At 57.9% G+C, this 19,767-nt stretch overlaps 1 protein-coding gene across 2 annotated transcripts in view; it reads right to left on the bottom strand.

The window, feature by feature from the left end:
- Positions 1-267: 267 nt before the first annotated feature.
- The window catches only part of SPNS2 (sphingolipid transporter 2), a 34,660-nt gene continuing 15,160 nt past the window's right edge, over positions 268-19,767 (bottom strand). Inside the window, exons 3-13 of one of the 2 annotated variants that reach the window (XM_036268543.1) lie at positions 11,019-11,155; positions 7,004-7,155; positions 6,517-6,583; positions 5,019-5,161; positions 4,575-4,727; positions 4,253-4,442; positions 3,871-3,936; positions 1,980-2,078; positions 1,734-1,897; positions 1,229-1,275; positions 694-757 (exon numbers count right to left, since the gene is read on the bottom strand). In XM_036268543.1, the coding sequence (XP_036124436.1) occupies positions 1,233-1,275; positions 1,734-1,897; positions 1,980-2,078; positions 3,871-3,936; positions 4,253-4,442; positions 4,575-4,727; positions 5,019-5,161; positions 6,517-6,583; positions 7,004-7,155; positions 11,019-11,155 (1,214 nt within the window). In that variant the 3' untranslated portion in view covers positions 694-757; positions 1,229-1,232. Of the gene's footprint in view, positions 758-1,228; positions 1,276-1,733; positions 1,898-1,979; positions 2,079-3,870; positions 3,937-4,252; positions 4,443-4,574; positions 4,728-5,018; positions 5,162-6,516; positions 6,584-7,003; positions 7,156-11,018; positions 11,156-19,767 lie in introns of both variants that reach the window. The other variant, XM_036268544.1, reaches the window with a different exon arrangement.

The raw sequence follows: 19,767 nt of genomic DNA, 5'->3' as shown, positions 1-19,767 counted from the left end.
AACCCTGTATGGGTGGGCATCCCCCCTGTGATCTCGGGGCTGGGGGCACAGGTGGTGAGTAGCAACCACCAGGGCCTTCACCCCTGGTGATGCCAGCTCCCTGTTGGGGTGGTGACCACCTGGGAGACAGACTGAGCCAGCCCAAAGTAGCAGAGGTAAGTGCCCTCTAGGGTGACCAGCCAGACCAGGAAGTTCTCAGTGACAGTGTCCAGCTCTGCCAGGTTGAGTCCAGTGTCCCTAAGGTCAGAGGCCCACTGAAAGGCCTGGTCCCCGCAGCAGGGAGTCTCAGCGCCTGAAGTGCTGCCCTGAGGCCTGGGCCCCCTCTCCGTGCAGTAGGGGGGCTGTCCGGTCTTCAAGGCTGCAGACGGTGCCTTGCGCCGCAAGCCGCGCGGGGAAGTCCAGCTCGCTGGCCCCACGGCCTGTAGGGGGCCGGGAATTGCCCAGGATCACATGAGCTGGTGCCGGGCCAGATGCTCTCCACACGTTCCAGGGGGGCTGTCTTCTCCCTGGGTCCCAGGGGCCCTGCAGCCTAAACCCAGGGCTGGGGGTCTGCCCCATCCTGTGGCCCCAGCACACACAGCCTTCCAGGTGCGTTGAGGACACGGCTTCTTGGAGCCGTGGCCACTCGGCAGTCCCAGACCGGAGGCCGGCATCCAGCCTTGGGTCGCGTGGAAAGCTGGGCAGCCCAGCAGGGCCGGGGTGCTGAAGGACACCTCCCAGGCCAGGTGGGAGCGAGCGGTCATAGTTCCTGAGGCACCTAGAGGGAAGGGGCCGCAGGTCAGAGCTGGGGCTTGGGGGGCATCATTTGGAGCTTCTTTCCTTCCTCTTCCTGGCTGTTGGGAAAATCACTTTGGGGACCTGAAGGGGGCGGTGTCCTGCAGCCAGACTGGAGGTGGTGGTCTGGGTCTGGGCTGCTAGGAAGGACCCCAGGGCCTGGCCCAGAGGAAGGCCAGAGTAGGCCCTGGCGCCTCCAGGAGAGTTTGGGATGACAGAATCCCGGACAGCAGGGAGTCCTGGCCAGTCTTGGCCCTGACCTATGCCCCCAGCCCTTCTGAGGAAGGAAGGAGGGGGGGCTGATTTACTGGAAGAGGGAGCCTGCACCCCTCCCATGATCCTCCAGTACATTTGGGCACGTTTTAGGAGAAAGTGCTGCCCTGAGTACTCCCGCCCCCAACCCTGCCTCCCCTCCCACGGGGAGCCCACCCCAGCCCCTCTGGCCTGTGCTCACCGCCTCAGACCTTCACGGATGCAGGTGGCATCACCAGCTCGTTCACCCTGGGGGAGAGACGGGCAGGGGTCAAGGTGGCGGATCAGCGGGGGCCGAGCCTGGGCACTGCTCTGAGACATCGAGTCACAGGGGCCGGTTGACCGGATGTGCTGGGCAGGGACCTCGTCAGCCCCAGGGGGAGGTGGGAGAGCCCAGGGGTGGGGAGAGGAAAGAAAGAGAAGAGTAAAGAGGAGAAAAGTCAGAAAATGAGAGAAAGGAAGGAAGGGTCCCAGCTTTGAAACCCATTAACTCCAGAGAAAAACCCGCGTCTAGAACCGCCAGGAACAGGCCGGCTTGCGGTGGCCTCCCACAGCTCCCACGCCCACCGGTGTGGGGCAGGCTTGTGAGTGACAGGCAGCAGCCAGAAGACAGGAAGGCTTGGGAGCTGGCCCAGGTGACCACCCGAACCCCCACCCAGGCAGGGCTGCGGCAGCGGAGGCAACAGGCCCTCCCTGCCCCCACTCACTGCTGCTCAGCCTTGGCGCGGTCACTGAGGAAGAAGAGAGCAGTGGCTAGGAAGAACATGCCACCCAGGACCACGACGAAGGGGCAGAGCATGAGGGCGTAGCCCAGACTCAAGAACTCCCAGAGCGGGGAGTCCTTGGTGCTCTGGCGGATCTGGTCGGAGATCTGCGAGGACGGTGGGTGAATGTCAGGGCGGGCCCACCTCCTGAAGCCCGGCACCCCCGTGGCCGCGCCGCCCCAGACTCACAAAGCCGATGAGGTAGGGGCTGCCAGCATCCCCCAGCAGGTGAGAGGTGAAGCTCTGCAGGGCCACGGCGGTGGCCCGTCTCGTGGGGATGACCACATACTGTGGAAGAGGTGGCAGGTCAGAGGCCTGAGGAGCCGGGCCCATCCATCTGGCCTCATCCCTGGGTCAGGACACTTCTGAAGATGTCTTCTGCCCTAGTGTCTTAACACCTCACTGCCCTGCCCCCCCCCCCCCAGCAGGGCCCTCGCTCATCTCCCGCTCCCTCCCGAGGCCAGGCTGCCTTGCACTCAGCACGGGGCTTCTGGTGGGGAGCCAGCTGCCGTGGTCATGGGACACCGAGGCCCCAGACACAGGTTACACATGGAGTCAGGCAGTGCTGGACCCAGAACCCTGACCTCAGCCCCCTGCCCTCACCTCCCCACCAGCTAAAGATCCATCTTGGTCCCCACTCCATGCGGACCTGGCAAGACCTGGGTTGGCTTGCAAGGGAGTGGGGAGCAGGACCTGCCTGGAAGAGCCTCCACTTTTACCCATGGGCACCCCCAGTAGCAAATGCCAGGAGCCACTGGGCCCCAGGAACCCTTATCAGACCAAGCAGGCCCTAGCCACGGGGTCGTAGCTCGGAGGCTGCGTGGGCCAAGGTCAGCAGAGGAGCAGTGGGTGGGCAGCAGCCAGGTCAGTGGGTGCCCCCGAGCTTCAGCTGCTTCATCTCGTCAGAGCACCAGCCTCAGACAGTCTGCCAGAGCGGCCAGTGCCCACTGGGCACCCCATTGCAGGGGGCAGGGAGGAGGCCTGGACCCGACGGGATTGTGTGGCCCCGTTTCCAGCAGTAGTCACGTGGCTGTGACACTTAATAAAATGGGACACGATTTCCCTGGGCCCCAACCCTGTCAGCAGCTGGGGCTGCCCCTGGGGGCAGAGGCAGGGATGGGGGAGCTGCCCAGCACCAAGGGCGCTTGGTTCAAACAGATGCCTCCTCCTTCACTCAGGGCATGTGCAGTGACACCCCCTACCCGACCCCTGCCACCCAGCCAGGCTCTATGCTGAGGCAGCGTTGAATCAGACCCCCTCTCCCCGCAGCCCGAGGACTGGGATGGGCTGGAGAGAGCCGGCCCCAGGGAAGCCCTGGTGGGCGAGGCAGCCTTCCTAAGCTGCCGGGAGCCCAGCGCCAGGCAGACTGCTCCTGGGCTGCCCATACTGGGCACCAAACCCTGAGTGCCCTGAAGGTGGGCCCACGAGGAGCCCTTCGGCCTCCTGTCCCAGGGCCTGCCCACCCCACCCTGCTGGGCCCCTGCACTCCCCTTCTCCCAGCCCTCCTGACACTGCGAGGGTCCCAGGTACCCTCCACCCCAGCCCTCACCACCCTGCAGACTGCTGCAAGTGACCAGGACCAGGCCTCCCAGTTCCTCAGGCTGCACCCAGCCCCGCCCCGGGACACAAACCCCTGCGGTGCTCAGACAGCCCTTTGTCCCTGGCCGGCTGGTCTGGAGCCCATTGTTGGCCCTGTGAAGACGGCCTCTGTCCGCCTAGCCACAGCCGCAGGCACTCAGGCAGGGCGCCTGGGACCCAGGCTTAGACCCTGGGGGAGGAGCGCTGGCAGGCAGCACCCCCTCAGTGCCAGCCTGGCACTGCCAGCCTCCTGGCCACAAACCGGAGCCTCCAGACATCCCCCTCCCCACCCAGTCTCCATACCCATCCTGCCCGCTCAACCCTCTGATTTCAGGCCCTGCCCCATGCAGACCCCAACATCCCCTCGCTGCCTCGAGGCTCACCTTCCCAGCCTGCCCCCCTCCACCGCCACCAAGTCCTGCCAGCTCTGCCTCCCTTCTTCCGCCCTCTCCAGGAGCCTGAGAGGTCAGGAGGCCTGGCTGAGACAACCTCGCTTCCTCACCATTAGGATGTCTGCGGTGATGGCCCAGTTTGAAAACAGCAGTGTCTCCCCAACAAAGATGCAGATCTGCCCAGGAGAGACCAGAACCACCGTCAGCACGCCACCCGCCGGCGCCTCAGGTCACTCCGTGCACCCCGGCTGCTGGCAGGGAGCCCCCGAGCCTCCCGCCCCTCCCTGGGGCCAGCATCTCCCGGCAGTCGGGCTCATGAGAAAGTTGTGCTTATCGGGCCCACAGCCCCGAAGGACACCAGCGCCATGGACAGGCATGGGCAGAACAGGGCTGGGCAGATAGAAGCCTCCCCATGGGGAGGGAGGGCCTGTAGGTCAGATGGCACCTCCTGCCAGGCCACCCCCCCACGCTCGCACCCCCCACTGCACTCACATAGGCCCCCACAATGCTGCTCTTGGCGGCCACGAAGACGAGGCAGATGAAGATGGCAGAGCCCAGCATGCCCACAGCACACACCAGCGGGTCTGCCCGCTGGGTCCGCAGCCGGCACCAGCGCGTGGCTCCTGCCCCCGTGGCCACACCCAGAAAGCCCGTAAAGCAGGTGATGGCCCCAAAGATGAGGCTGTGGGGACAGAGGATGGGGGAGGGGATGTGGGTTGAGAGAAAGGCCAACACTAGGGCCGAGGGCTGGCACTTCTGTCCAGCGTCCCTCGCCACCCTGCTGCCCACCGGCCCCAGCTGGGCCTGGCCCCACCTGTCCTTGGCCCCACAGGGCGGGCTGCTGCACACCTCTGCCGTCTTCTGCACGACCTGGGCGCGGTACAGGTACAGTGGGATCCACATGCCCAGGGCCCCTGTGGCGAAGGACACAGCCGACGTGGCCAGGGAGGAGAAGACGTAGCTGCGGCTGGGGAGAGGCAGGGCAGCGACACTGAGTGGGGCCGCTGGCCCGGGAGGCAGGCTTTGCGCCCTGCTCCTTCCCCAGGGCTGGAAGGCCTCTGTCTTCCCTTACAGCTTCTGGGCCTGAGGGCTAGGGCTGCAGAATCATAAGCACTAGTGATCAAAACGTCACTCCCGGCACTATTGGCAGCGGAGACAGCAGGGAGTCTGACCAAGGGTGCTGGGTGGGCTGCCCTGCAGAGGGTGTCCTCTCATTGTGGCCCCCCTCGTCTACCAGACCCCACCCAGCAGCACTCACTTGCGGATCAGGGCCTTCATGTCTCGGAGCCACGAGGTCTGTGCCTTGAGCTGCCCGCCGAGCTGGTCGGCATGGCCTCGCTTAGTGGCCGGGACCAGGACAAGGATGAGTGTTCCTGTGATCATGCCCACGATGGGGGACACCTGATGGGGCAGGGGGCACCACATCAGGACACCAGGGCCCAGTCAGCTTGTCCCTGCTGCACTGGGAGGGGAGCTCAGCCACGCCACACCTCTGGGCTCTGGGTCCCTCCTGGGGGCCAGCATCTGCCCAGTCCTCCTGACTGGCGAGCTGAGCAAAGCCACTGGGAATGAGGTCAGCAAAGAGCCTGGGGGCGCAAACGCAGTGTTCGGAGCAGGCGCAGGACGGGAGGAAGAAGGGATGGATGGGCAGTCAGACGGGTGGAGGAGAGAAGACAGATGGCTGAATGCACGGACAGACAGATGGAAGGATGGGCGGGTGAATTAACTAATGAAAACCGACGAATCGCTGGGTGGATGAATTAACACATGGACAAACAGGAAGACGGATGGCTGGCCGATGGATGGAAAGAAAGACAGACAGGTAGGTATTGGACAGACATACAACACAATGAGTGGGAAAGGAGAGAGCTCCTGTGGACCAGGAGCCAGACGCCAGCCCTGCCCAAACCCCTGGGCCTGGGAGGGTTTTCCAGGCCAGACCCTCACCCTGCGGGTCACTGGGAAGGACTGGCTGGGCATGAAGCACCCAGAGAACAGATCAGGTATGTTATCCTATGGGAGATACAGGAGAACAGAGGCTCAGGGTCCCCTTTGGTTCTTCCCTGTGTCCAGCCCAGTGTCAAGAACAAAACCTCCAGGCCCCAGCCCTCCCTCCCGATGGGGGCACGTTTTGACAGCCTGGATGCCAAGGTGTCAGCTCCTCCAGCGGCTGATGAGAACAGGGAAAGCTGTTCCCGCCCCCAGCAAGCCTGGGAGCCCGTGGGCTGGGTGTTCCTCTCCATCCGCTCCCACTCCCATTAAGAAATTCCACGGAGGCTGCTTCCTTCCTGCTTTTGAGGAAAAAACACTTTGTCTTAAGCTTCCTCTCCTCTGTGAGACTGGGGATCTCTGTTTCCTCCGATTGCACTGTCCTGGGGCCTTGGCAGACAAGCCCCGAATCCTCCCCGGGGACAGGAAGTGGCTGCAGACCCGGGGGCCCCCACACAGAGGTCTGGTCTCAGCCTCGCCCCAGCACAGTGCCGGGACTCAGAGCAGGAAGCACCATCGGGGACCTGGAATTTCCTGGCCTGGTGGGAGGGCTCCTCGTCCTCAGCCGGGGGCCCGAGGGTGATAGGGCTGAGCCGGGCTCTGCTCACACCTGGGCTCCCCAACCCCACAGTGTGGATGAATCTAGAAGAGTGTGGGCCTGCGAGGTGGGAAGCCTGGAGGCTGAGCCTGCATCCTGGCCCAGGTTCTGTCCCTGGGTCTCTGGGTGACCCTGGGCACAAGCTGGTTGGGGGTGGGGGTGTCCTTACCCGCAAGGCCCAGTGCCAGTCTCCAGCTGCCTGCTTCACACTGGAGCCAGTGATGTAGCCCAGGCCGCTGCAGGAGAGAAGACGGAACAGTCGGCAGGGGTGGGCGGGGGTGGGGGTGATGCTCATGATCTACAAGGCAGGACACCTGCCCACCTGCCCCACCACCCAGCCAGCTGGGTGATTCAGGTCACAGAGGGCCAAACCTCAGGGGGGGAGTAGTCAGAAGTTCGAGCCTGGCCACTGTCGCTAAGTGGTTGAGCTTCAACCCGGGCACCAAGAGGTCACGGGTCCAATTCCCAGTCAGGGCACATGCCCAGGTTGTGGGCCCGATCCCCAGTGAGGGGCATGCAGGAGGCGGCCAACCGATGTTCTCTCTCATCGATGTTTCTATCTCTCTCTCCCTCTCCCTTCCTCTCTCTCTAAAAAATCAATTAAAAAAACATATTTTTAAAAAAGAAGTTCGAGGGGACCTTGCCCGGATCCTCACCTGCCCAGCGGAATGGCAAAGTAGAAGACAGACAGCATGAGCGTGCGTGTGTTCTTGGTGAAGAGGTCGCCAATGATGGTGGGCGCGATGGTGGAGTAGCTGGCCTCCCCGATGCCCACCAGCCCCCGGGACACGACAAGCAGCCAGAAGTGCTGTAAGGGAGGGGCGGAGAATGCGGGGGCTGTCCTGCTCCTCCGCCTGCTCATCCTTGGTCCCCACTTTGCTCCGCACCCCTGCAGGGTCCAGGAGCCAGGGGAGAGGATGGAGCCCAACCCCTGCCTCAGCAACAATTGCACCCCCAAGCCACTCTGGGCCTCAGTTTCCCCCTGCATACAGTGAGTCTGACTGATGCTGGTTGGCCCGGTGCTGGGATGGGACTCGACTCTCTCAAGCTGAGAGTTGTAGGCATGGCCCAGACAGGCCCCTCTGTCCTCATAGGCACGGAGGACACAAGCCTGTGTCTTCATCAACCCCCCAACTGGGAGACTTCCTTCATGAGTCTGGCCCAACCATGGGAGCCTCGAGTCACCCCCATTCTGTGTCCCACCCCCAGACAGGGCAGCTGGGCTGACGCTGGCAGCACCGAGGATCCAGTGTGAGTGGAGAACGGGCAGGGCAGCCCAGTGCTCAGTGCCCCTCCCCCATGCACACATCAAAGAACAAGGCCTGCTGAGCTGGGAAGGGTGGGGCCATGCCAGCTGCCAGTGGCGCTACCCTTTGATGTGGACCTATCCCTTCGGTCCCCCCCAGCTGCCCAGGGCCTGAGAACATAGCCTGGTCATCTTTCCCCAGCCCCACCCTGACCACCCATCCGGCCAGCATCACCCGCATCCAGCCCTCCCCTGGGCTCCCTGCTGCCCTCTCTCCATCTGCCCAGCTCTTTCCTAGCCCTTCCTCTGGGGCACTGGTCCTGCTCAGCCGTCTCTGTGCCTCTCATTTCTATAGCTCTCTCACTCCTCATCTCTGAGTCTTCCCCAAGGTCCTTGTCTCGGCTTCTTTTCCTGGGGATCGTCTGCCTCCAGTTCCCACCTATTTTTCTGATGGATTGTCTTTCTGGCCTTGATTCTATTAGCTTTTTGTATGTCATGGGTGTTGTCACAAGTACTTCCCGTCACCTTTCCATCCAGTGTGCATATAAAGGTTCCACCATACAGAAGCTTTATTTTGTGTTGCTTAATTTTAGGGTGTCCAATCTGCTCCTTTCTCCTTAACGGCTTCTGGACTTTACGTCCTGTTCAGGAAGGCCTACTCCATCCCAAAATGATAAAAATATGATCTACTGTATATATTTTGTTAATCCTCCCCTGAGGATATTTTTCCACTAACTTTTAGATAGAATGGGAGGGAGAGAGAGAGAGAGAAACATCGATGTGAGAGAGACCCATCGATTGGCTGCCTCCCACATGACCCTGACCAGCGCTGGGGATCGAACCTGCAACCCTTCCGTGGGTGGGCTGACGCGCTAACCTCTGAGCCGAACCGGCCAGAGCTGGTCTAGTATTTTATGTTTGTTCTATTTTAGAGAGAGGGAAAGAGACTGGGAGGGGTTTCCTCATCCATTCTCCCGGGTACAAGAGCAGGCAGCTAACACCTGTCTGGGCTTCCGTTGCTCATGTCCCTGTAGGTTGTTTCCCTGTGTTTCTATCTCAAAACTACAACAAAAATCCTCGCCCGCCCCCGTGTCCACAAGCTGGAGCTCCTGTCTTTGGCACACACCTCGCAGCGGAAGGCTGGGCGGTGGATGTCCGCAGCTAGAATTTTACGAAGTCCTGCCGGTTTGCTCTCCAAAGAGTCTCTCAATTTACACTCCCACCAGCAGCTTGAATAACACTTGGTAGTGCCAGCCTTTGTAACTGTTGCCAATCTGATGGGTGTGAAATGGTATCTCATTGTTGTTCGAATTTGCATTTCCCTGATTGCTCGAGAGAGTCCCGACTCTTCCTACTTTTATCTCCCATTCAGTACCTCCTCCTGGAATTGTCCACCGCCGCCCTTTGCCCACTTTCCTGCCGGGTTATTTGTCTTTTTCTTGTTGATTTCTAGCTCTAAATGGTTATAGTTTGCTTTTTACTTTACTTTGACCTATCTGGAGTTTATTTTGACGGGTGGTTTGAAATACAAGCTAAAGTTTGTTTTTCATCCCGGTGAATAGTCAATTCTCCCAAAACCATCTGAGATGCAATTTTCATCCTACACACGATTCCCATGGGAAGGAGGACTGTGTTTCACTGATCTCTCGGGGTGCCCCACTGCTGTTCGGGTGAGAATAGCCACATTGGTGTGACTGACAGGGCAAGCCCCCTCCACTGCTGATCTTCATGGTGTCCTTGGCCGTTCCTAGGTGTTCTCTCTGCCACGCTAACTTCAGAATCCTGTGGGACTCGGGGGTGAGTGCAATGAATTCATAGATGAATTGGGGTGATCTGTCTGTTTCTCTCTCTGCCTCTGCTCATCTTCTCTCCCCAACCCTCCCTCCTCCTACACCTGGAGTGGGACCCGGCATTGGCTTCATGGTCCTGGACTCACTGGTCAATCCCAGAAGTAGCACCAGAGGGCAGAAGACCAGGGACCTGGCCAGAGGGGCCCTAGAGGCTTCTGGTCCAGGCCCCACTTACTGTGTCAGGCTGACACTCGGGCTTGGAGCTTACCTGAGCCGGACCCTCCTCTGAAGCTGCCCACGAAGCAAGGTTGTTACCCCAAACCTGCTGACTCCCTCTGCCTTTGCCTTCACCTCCTCTCAATCAGTGTAAATCTAACTCAGCACTGCCCTGATTCACACTCTTCCAGGGTCCTGCCCGGCCTTCAGGAAGCCTGCGCCCTCCAAGCTGGCACTTGAGGCTCTCCTTGATTTGGTCCCTGCCTTCCTTTCCAGCCCAAACACTCTCCTCCTAGATTTCCGAACACACACCACCATTTCTGCACCCATGCCATCTCAACAAAAGGCCTAATCTCCCTGTCCTGCCTGCCCAGCTCAAATGCCACCTCCTCCAGGAAGCCTTCCCTGAGTCCGGAAGACTCAGAGACTGTTCTCTCTACATTGAGGACTCTCAGCACTTTGCACATCTTCAAGGCTCTAAACATGGAACCACCTGTCACATCTTCCCACTCCCAGTCTGAGTGCTCCCCATGACAGGGTCTCCCCCTTTGTCCCCTAGGCTGAAAACTTCTTGAGGACAGGTCCTGGTATTCTCCCCTTCTTCCTCTATCTCCCTCTACAGTAACCATCATATGATTGCCCTTCCTCTGCTTGAACATCCCTAGTGATGGGAAACTCACTACTTCTCAAAGCAACATATCTCCTTTTTGGAAAAAAGAATAGAGATAATGATTTGCTGAACACCTGCCATGCTCTGGGCCTAGATATTCATTAGCTCAGTTATTTCTCACAATAAAACTTTGAGTTGAGGCGTATTGTCCCCATTTTAAAGATGAAGAAACTGAGGCTCAGAGACAGGTACATTTCTCCAGGGCACAAGGCTGAGTGGGCAACCGAGTTGGGATATTCAAACCCAGAACTGTGGGAGCTGAATAAGAAACATCTTATGTTGAAGTGATGTTTGCCTCCCTAGGTCTTTGACCCAAGTTAGTTAACTGGTCATCAAACGAAGGCAAACTGGGAGGCCCAGACAGGGGAAGTGACTCACCTATGGTCATACAGCAAGACGTTGGCGGAGCCAGGACTAGAACCAAAGGCTCCTGACTCCTAGGCCAGACTTGTTCCCCCTGCTCCTTGCATTCTCCCCAAATCAGAGGCAACTTAGAAAGAATCAGGGTGCCCACTGGGCTGTGTGCCCCTCAGTTCAAGCCAGCATGGGGCAGGCCCTATATGCAGGGCCAGTTTATAAAAGTACCCAAACCCCCCATCCCGCTGTCCTTGGAAGATACGATGTGGGGTTCGTGCAAAGCAGCTGGAATCCCCATCTAGACTAAGACAGGTGGATCAGACTGGCTGCCCCCTGGAGGAACAGCCAGGACACTCAGGGGTTGCTGGGCAGGAAGTCCAGACAGGCCTCACCTGCTGGGAGATGAAGGAGCTGGAGAACGTGACAGCCGACCAGAAGAAAATGCCGCAGCTGAGGATCACTTTCCTGTTGAAACGGTCGCCCAGGTAGCCGAAGATGGGGGCAGCCACCATGAAGCTGCAGATGAACACTGCGCAGGCAGAGGAGAGCTTGAGGGTGCTGCAGGGTCCCTGGGTCTGAGCCCACCTGCCCGCACCACCCAGCTTGAGGCCAAGAGCCCAGGAGACAAAGCTGAGCCTGGGCCAGGGGCTGAGGAAGCAACCCCAGCGAGGAAGCAAAGGTAAACAGTACATGTTAATGATAATGAGGCAGCGACCTCAGCCAGGCCTGGGCCCAGGGGAGGCAGGAAAAGCCCTCTGGGTTCAGTGATTCTAGACGCCATCCTTTTTAATGCAGGCCCACAATCTGTCCCGTTGCAGGTGAGCCCTTTGGGTACTTTTAGAACAGTAGAGATTTACTCATCGAACAGCTTCTGTATGCCAGGAGCTGTGCTAGACTCACCACAAAGCATCTCGTGTATCCTTCCAGCCCAGCCCATCTCACAGACGGAGACAAGCTCATGGAGAAGCAACTTGCCCAAGGCCCCCCAGCAGGAACCAGCCCAGTGGGGATTAGATCCTGCCCCGCTGACTCCAGAGCCAGTGTTCTTTATACTTTGCCACACTGCTTTCCTTATTAGACTTGGGAAAGAGAGGAGAAGGGGACTACCACCCAAGGTCACACAGCAAACCAGGGCAGACCTGGGCCTGGAACTGCAGGTCTCATACCTGACAGATCACACAGCCACCTGTACTCCCAGCAGGCTGCAAAGGCTTTCCTGACATTTGGAAATATTGTTGTTCATTTGCTCCTTTCTTCCTTCCTTCATTCATTCATGCATTCATTCCCTCATTCATTCATGCATTCATTCCCTCATTCATTCATGCATTCATTCCCTCATTCATTCATCCATTCATTCCCTCATTCATTCATGCATTCATTCCCTCATTCATTCATTCATTCATTCCCTCATTCATTCATTCACCCATTCAGCCAGCCAGCCAGCCAGCCAACCAGTCATCCATTCAACAAAACAGACAAAAATCCCTGCCCTCTTGGAGCTTTAATTTCACTGAGGAGAAACAGACAATAAAATAAAAAGTATAGCATGCTCGATGGTGACAAGTGCTAAGGAGGGTAAAGGGCAGAAACAGGAGATGAGAAATGTGAAAGTAGATGCTATAATTTTAGATAGATGGGTCAGAGACCAACTGGAGGAGGTGAGAAAACAAATCGTGCAAATATTGGGACAGGAGTGGAAAGTACAAAGGCCGTGGGGCAAGAGTGTGCTTAGCATGTCAGAGAAACAGCCAAGAGGCCAGAGTGGCTGGAACAAGAAGGGCAGAGGGGACGGGCCGGCCGGGTATGGCCTCATGCCCATTGTGATGCTGTGGCTTCTGCTGGTGAGAAAGGAAAACACTGGAGGATGCTGAGCAGCGAGGTCTGGCCTGGTTTTGTTCTTCCAGAACAAGAGAAGGGCAGTCTCCAGGACTCCATGGGGATGCCACTGCCCGTGATGGGAGGGGCCTGGGAGGTCCCAGGTGGGATAAAGCGGCCAGAAAGCAAGGGTAGGCCCTGGGTCACAGGCAAGGCAGCCCCCCGCTTCTCTCCCTGGAAGGCAGTCCCGCAGCTGATGGGCAGATGGCCAGACAAAGGCTGGGAGTGGGCAGGCAAGGTGGCCAGCGACTGGCCTCTGACCGCCAGGCTGAATGTGCACATGGACTGGGCTGCTCTCTTCAAGACCTGAGTCCCCAGAGACGCAGGCCTGGAAGAAGACAAAGAGGGAGGGAGGAAGGAGAGGAGGAGGTGAACTAGTGGCGAGAGGGCTGTGCTGGAGGGGTGTGACCGTCTCTCTTATCCTAGTGAGAACAGTGAGCACGTATGGGGTGTGTGGGTGGCCTGTTAATCCCAACGATGTGTGACTGGGACCTTGAGCAGAATCAGCATAGAGGTGCACAAATGTAGGCACCAGCAACACACGGCCTGCGTTGGACTTCAACTCAGTTCCTTCCGAGCTGGGTGACCTTGAGCAGGTCACAGCTTCTCTGTGCCTCAATTAGTGGTGTGCTGATAAGTGTCGAACAACTGGCTCCTGATGTGCAGTGTTTGCCAATTCTCACGGTGTAAACACTCCCACCCTGGCTGATTTCAAGCTACCAACATGATGTCACTGTTCCACACAGCACTGTGTATACAGTCATTTACCAGACAGATATAATAGGAGTAAATAACCATAAGAGCACACTGTAAACTGTAGTAAACTGTAGTAAAATCATTGGGGAGTGATGAATCCTATTTATTACCTTTGTTTTTAATATAAGTTGTTTGATCGTTAGCTTACATAATTTCGTTTTTGATTATGGTTGTATTTAACAACCAGCTCACATAATTCCTGAAAATCTAACAATTGACTCTCATGTGCAGGTCTAAGTCATTTCCAGCACGCCAACTTCCTATCTGTAAAATGAAGATAAAAATAGCAACTCCCCAGCTGGTCTTAGCAGTGGCTGAGATAACGCTCGAAGGCGCTCGAAGTCACACCCTGCCCAAAGCGGGCGGCCTTAGTCAACCCTGGCCGGTTGCTTAGAATCATCAAGGCAGGAATTATTTCCTCATCTGTAGAAAAATAATTCTTCCTGTTGGGCTTGCCTCCCAGGATCTTTCTGAGATCAGACCCAGATATGGGCAAGAAGGAGATTTCGGTTTCATCAGGACCTACCCAGGTTAGGGGGAGGACAGGGGAAGGTGGGGGGTGGGCAGGGAGAAGGAGTAGGGGTTGCACCCTGTCTGGTCTGGCGGCAAACTCTACCCATGGTTGCCCAGCTTAAAGGGCTAAAATGCCAGGGAACCAGCAAAGAAGGCTAGCTCCTGCCAGGAAGGGGGCTTCATGGAGGTGGTGATGTCAGAGCTGGGCATTGAAGGACACACAGGAATTTACCATGATGATAATACTTAAAATCAAGAATATCTACTAAGCCTGGCTAGTGTGGCTCAGTGGCTGAGCGTCGACCCATGCACCAAGAGGTCACCAGTTCGATTCCTGGTCAGGGCACATGCCCAGGTTGTGGGCCCGATCCCCAGTGGGGGTCATGCAGGAGACGGCCAATCGATGTTCTCTCTCATCGATGTTTCTCTCTCTCTCCCCTGTCCTCTCTCTCTAAAATCAATAAAGACATAATATTTTTTAAAAAGAGTATCTACTAAAATATAAATCTTACAAGCAACACCGTAAATAGTTAAGGAGGCACAGTTATCATTTCTAGAATACTTATCACAGACACAGCCCAAGGATGTGCCCTGGACACAAGCACAGGTGGTCTCGTCTGCTTCTCACTATTATCTTCATCTTACACCAGGGGCTGAGAGGGGTGACATCACACAGCAAGTCTGTGGCTGAGCCCGAATGTAAGCCCTCACTGGTCTGACTCCAGAGTCCTTGCTCCAAATCACACTACAGACGGCCAGGCTGGGGAAGGGGTGGTCCCAGCTGATGCTCCCAAGGTCAGAGAAAGTTCAGGGTACAGCGAGAAAGCAGGTCAGGCCGCAGCTGAGGAAGCAGTGGGACATGAGGCCGGGGAGCAAGGTCAAGCCCTAAGCACTAGAACGAGGTTTGCGTTCAGTTAGAAGGCAGTGCAGAACCACGGCACGCTCTGTTCTCCCCTGCGAGGGGGGCGCACTGGAAAAGCCCCCACTGGGCTGAAGGCACCCTCCTGACTCATGCCCGCCCACCTGCCCGGAGCGGAGCAGGAACGTAGCTCCTGGCTCTCTCCCCCAGCTTGCTGCCTGCTGGCCGGTGGGCAGGGGCATCCTGGAGCAGGCACACCCTGTCCCCACCCTGGTTCCAGCCTACTGAAGGTCACCAGGCACCACCCTGAGCTTCACCACGTCGACCCATCTTACAGCTGAGGCCCCTAAAATGTGGGGGAACCTGTCCGAGATGATACTGTGACTCTCCTGACCCTAGACTCCCTTATCCCTCAGTGCCTTCCCCTTGGGAACAAGGGGTCCAAGGTCAGGAAGCAGTATTGTCTTGGGCAAGTCCCCCACACATCAGTGACCTCAGCTGTGACATGGAGACGACCCATCTTTGCAGCCTCCCCTCTGCTCTGCTTGGGGCAAACGAGAGAGGACCTGCCCTGGTCCTCCGGGATGTCACAGGCCAGCGGAGGGGGCCAGACACAGTCACCACAGGAACAGGAGGCAAAACGTTGCTGGCAGAAGGAACAGCACAGACAGAGGCAGGGACACGTGAACTGTCCCAAATGGGCACAGCGGCCAATCTGGCCAGCAAGCAGCTCAGCTGAAAATAAAGACCAGCAGGGCTAGAAGCTTCCCTGTACACCCACCCCTGCCCCATAGTCTTTGTTTGTTTGAGGAGAGCTTTCTGGCAGCCTGGTCTCGATAGGGGTGGGGCCGGGGTGGGGCGGGGGTGGCTTTCCCAGCAGCCTGCTCGAGGACATCCTGTGGCCAGGGTGTGGGGAAGCCCTCACTCAGCTCACGTGTGCTGAGCCCACAGGTCAGGGACAATGGAGTGGCCAGCAGGGAGCTGGGGGGGGGGGGGGCAGGGCAGGGCAGGGCCTGGATGACAGGGGGCGAGAAGTCAGGGCTGCGATACCCATGCCCCCTCCTCCCAGGGCTGACGAGAGTCACCAGAAGACCCAGAAGACGGAGCTTGGACAACATCTGTAAGGGCTGGCCCCTCTCACGGCAGTCCAAGGGCTCAGGGTGCCGGCTGAAGGCCTTTTCCCTGTGGGCCCACAGAGGGACCAGCACCCAGAAGCTCCGAACAGCCCCAGTGAGGACCCTGTGCTGGCAGGACCCCCACCACAGGGCTGCTGAGCCACCTGCAGGGCCCTGTGTGAGCCCAGAGGTGGTCCCAGAGCAGGAGTGGGTGAGGCCTGAGCTGGGGAGCCCTGGGCTCCTACCCTGTGGCCTTGGAGCCCACATCCAGCCCCTACCTTGGCCTGGGCTAAACCAGGGCTATTTTTACAAAGTCTAGATCTGGCTGACCTATTATTTGGAAAAGATCCACCATCCTCCACATCCTGTGGGCAGGGAGAGTACTGGGCGGGCACTGGGATGGGCAGGGGTCAGGCTCTGCCTGAGTGCCCTCCCCACCCACAGGATATGGAGGATGGCAGCCCAGGCAAGCCAAGGTGATGGGAGGACCCAGGACAGCCCGGACACATCAATGCCTGAAAGCCAACATGCCCTGACTTCCTGCAGAAACCACTCCTCCTTTCAGTGCTGGGCATATAAGCCCTAGGCTGGCCCCTCCGGCCTCAAGGAGGCCCTGGGGAAATACCCACAGAGGCTGCCAGCCTTCAGAATCCACGGAGAGGATGTCACTAGGTTGGCCAAAGTGGGGAGGGGAACAAGGCCAGAAGGAGACTCAGCCCTGAAGCAGATGTGCTGTCTGGTTTCAGTCTGAGCTGGCTCTTCTTCTGTTCCTGCTGTCTCCCTGCCACCACCACCCCTCCCCCCAATCCTGAAACTTCCCCATGACTCCACGAATCCCTGACCTGAACTGCCTTCCAGCCTCCTCTGCCATCCATTCCCACACTGGGCCCCAGAGTAATTGTCCTGATGTACACATCTTACAGGGGCCTGCCACGCCATGAAACCTTCTCTGGCTCCCCACGGCCCCAAGACAAAGTCCAGATGCTTTTCACCAGCAGACGCTGCGATTTTACAGTCTCCTCCTTCCATTCTCCCCACACTCCAGACCACGGCTAATGAACCACAAGTCCTCAGAGCCAAGCAGTATCACCTTCACTCTCCCCTTTATGTCCTCAGATTCATCTTCTAACTTGCTTATTTTCTCTTCAACGGGGTCTAGTCTTCCTGTTAGCAACTCTTAATTATTAGACTTTTTAATTTTAATACTTGTATTTTTCACTAATAGAATTTAAAATGTAGGTCTTTTCAACATCTCCCTGCTTTGTTTTGTTTTTAATAAGGTACTATTTCTGTCTTATAAATTCTCTTTCCTGTAGAGCTTTGAAAATTAAGGGACCTGCCCTGGCCAGTTTGGTTCAGCGGTTAGAGCATCGGCCTGCGGTCCAGAGAGACCCGGGTTTGGTTCCCGCTAAGGGCATGTACCTCGGTTGCAGTTTGTCTCCGGCCCTGGTCTGTCGTGCGGGTGGCAGCCACTCGATGTGTCCCTTTCACATCGATGTTTCTCTCTCTCTCCCCCTCCCACTCTACCTAAAAAAAAAAAAAGGAAAAATGTCCTCGGGTGAGGATGAAAAAAAAAAAAAAAAAAATTAAGGGACCTGATGTTCAAGTCCCTTCAGGAGTTCTGCAGTTCTTCAGGAGCTGGTTTTCCTAGGCCAGCCGACTCCTTCCCACAAAGGTGGCTTTCCTTGCGTGCTCTGTCCATTTTGAATGTGAGTTTGTCCTCCGTGGGAATTGTCACCTGTGTCTCCTGCAGGGTCTGGTCATTAAGGCTTCCCCGAGGAGCAGCTTTTCCTCAGCCTCTGCGGGTTCCTGGAAGCAAGGTCTGCACGGGAAGGGCGTGGACGCCCACAAGCACACAAAGCGCCCCCGGCTGTGCACAGAGCCGGAACCAGGAAGGACGCGTCCTTTCACAGAAGAAAGAGCTGCCCACCTGCCTGGGGCACAGGCTGAAACCAGGGAGCTCGCCCTGGACTCCGGAGAGCGAGTCCCCCGTGCCACACGAGAACACGGCCTGCACTGCCTAGTCCTCAGAACGAAGAGACCCCCGAGCCTGGAACGGGGCCAGACTGCTGAGACTCAGTGAATCTGAGTGTAAGCAGGGTCATTGTACTGTTCTCTCCACACTTTGCGTGTATTTGCATTTCTTCATCATGAAAACTACTGTAACAAGCTCTAAGACAGACAGACACTGGTCCGCAAACCCTCTGCAGCACTTGGTTTTGATCCCAGCTCCCACTCCTGTTTTGAGTTCAAGCCTGTGCCCTGGCCCCCGGAAACCTGCCGGCCAGCGATAGCGTCCAGGCTCAGCTGTGTAATCTCCATGCTTCTTGGCGTATCTCATGGAGGGTAAGGAGGCCTTCTCGCGTCTACTCAAGCTGACAAACCGACTGGAAGTTCTTTGCCTTGGATAAATTCTAACCCATCCTTCAGAACCCCTCTCAAAGGTCCCCTCCCTGGGTCCACAGTTTCCTTCGGGCTCCCCAGTTCCCCTCGGGCTCTCCAGTTCCCCGGGCCTGGGGGAGACGGCTCTGCTCTGTTCCCACCAACAGAGGGGATCTACTGAGTGCAGGGACTGTGTGCAGAGCCCAGCTCAGGGCCTGCCAGGCAGGAGGTTCAGAGGCAGCTGCCCCTTTAGACATAGGCTATGGGGGCTCCTGAGTTCCCCAAACTGCCAAAGCCAAGCGCCGTGAGCCTGCCGTGGGCTTGCACAGAGGCCGAGCTCAGAGCTCCAGGAGACGGGGTCAGCTCTGGACTAGCAGCTTGTGCACCAGGTACAGAATGCAGGCTCTTCCCCAGCCTTCGCTCGTGCTCTGGTCCCAGCGGAAATCACAGGGGCAGGCCCAGGCCTAACCCTCAGCCACCTCCCAGCCTGTCTCCCTGCCTAGTAGCCCCTGGTGCCCAGAAATAAGCAGACAACTCGGCTCTCAGCCGTGGACCTTTGATCTGGGCAAGCACCAACACCTGGCTGGCGCCCTCCACCTGGCTCCGACCTTATCAGGGCTTGGGGAAGAGACAGGTGCCTGCGGCCCAGGCCAATTAGGTGATTTGCCTGGATGCTCACTGCATCGCATCCTGGTCTAGCTCACCTGGCTTCTTGGCTCAGATGGCCAAAGGGGTGAAGACACTCTGGGGAGCCATCCCAGCTGTGCTAGGGGTAAGTGGTTGGGGGTCAGACTAGGGGGTCTCTGAGAATGCTGGACTCTCATTATGGCCCAGAGCCCTCCTCCCCCACCCCGAGAATGCTGAGATGCCAGACTCTGACACCTGGGACGAGACTCACCAATCCAGTGGCCATCTGTGCTCCCTCCCCAAGCCAAGAGGACAGCATGTGCAAAGTTCCAATTCCAGGCCTGCTACCCTCTCACCACGAGACCTTAAGACCTCTCTTAACCTCTGTCCCTTCATCTAGAAAGTGAAGTTTGTAGGAGAAATAATAAAATAAGACGATTCCTGTGGGGTATTTGTCCTCCTCTGGCCAGGTCGCCAGGGGTCGCAGGGACTGCCGTGACTCCTCTCTCTTAGGAAGGCAGCCTGGGGCATAACCATGGCAACACTACAACCTCACAGGCCTCCACCGGCTCCCTGGGTGGCTGCACTGGCCCTGCCCTCCCTCAGTGGGGACGCAGTAGAGAGACTGGGCAGAGCCTGGCTCTATCAGTCAGCAAGGCCCAGACCAGGAGGGGATGAGGCTCAGCAGGTGCCCAGTGCCTCAGGGGCCACAGAGGGAGTCTGGGTGGCTAGGCTCTCTCCTGCCCTTTCCTCACCAACTCGGCAGCCGGCTCCCTCTTGCTTGAACTCTCTCCTCCCCTCTGTAAGTGGAGGGCCCGGGAGACCGGAGGGACCTGGCCCAGGCCCCAGGGAAGGCTGATTTGCTCTGGCCCAGCCAGGGATACCCAGCAAGGGAGTAGGGGCCAGGGGAGGGGTTTGGGCTCACATCCTGGGTTGACGTGATACCTGCGATGGCAGGGACCTGGCCACCCTTAGCAGGTGCTGGACCACATGGCCTTACCCAGTGCGAGCTCT

This window comes from Molossus molossus, unplaced genomic scaffold (genome assembly GCF_014108415.1).
Source record: "Molossus molossus isolate mMolMol1 unplaced genomic scaffold, mMolMol1.p scaffold_m16_p_19, whole genome shotgun sequence".
NCBI lineage: Eukaryota > Metazoa > Chordata > Mammalia > Chiroptera > Molossidae > Molossus > Molossus molossus.
Note: the sequence above shows the minus strand (reverse complement) of the source record. Positions and strands in the feature narration are given on the sequence as shown.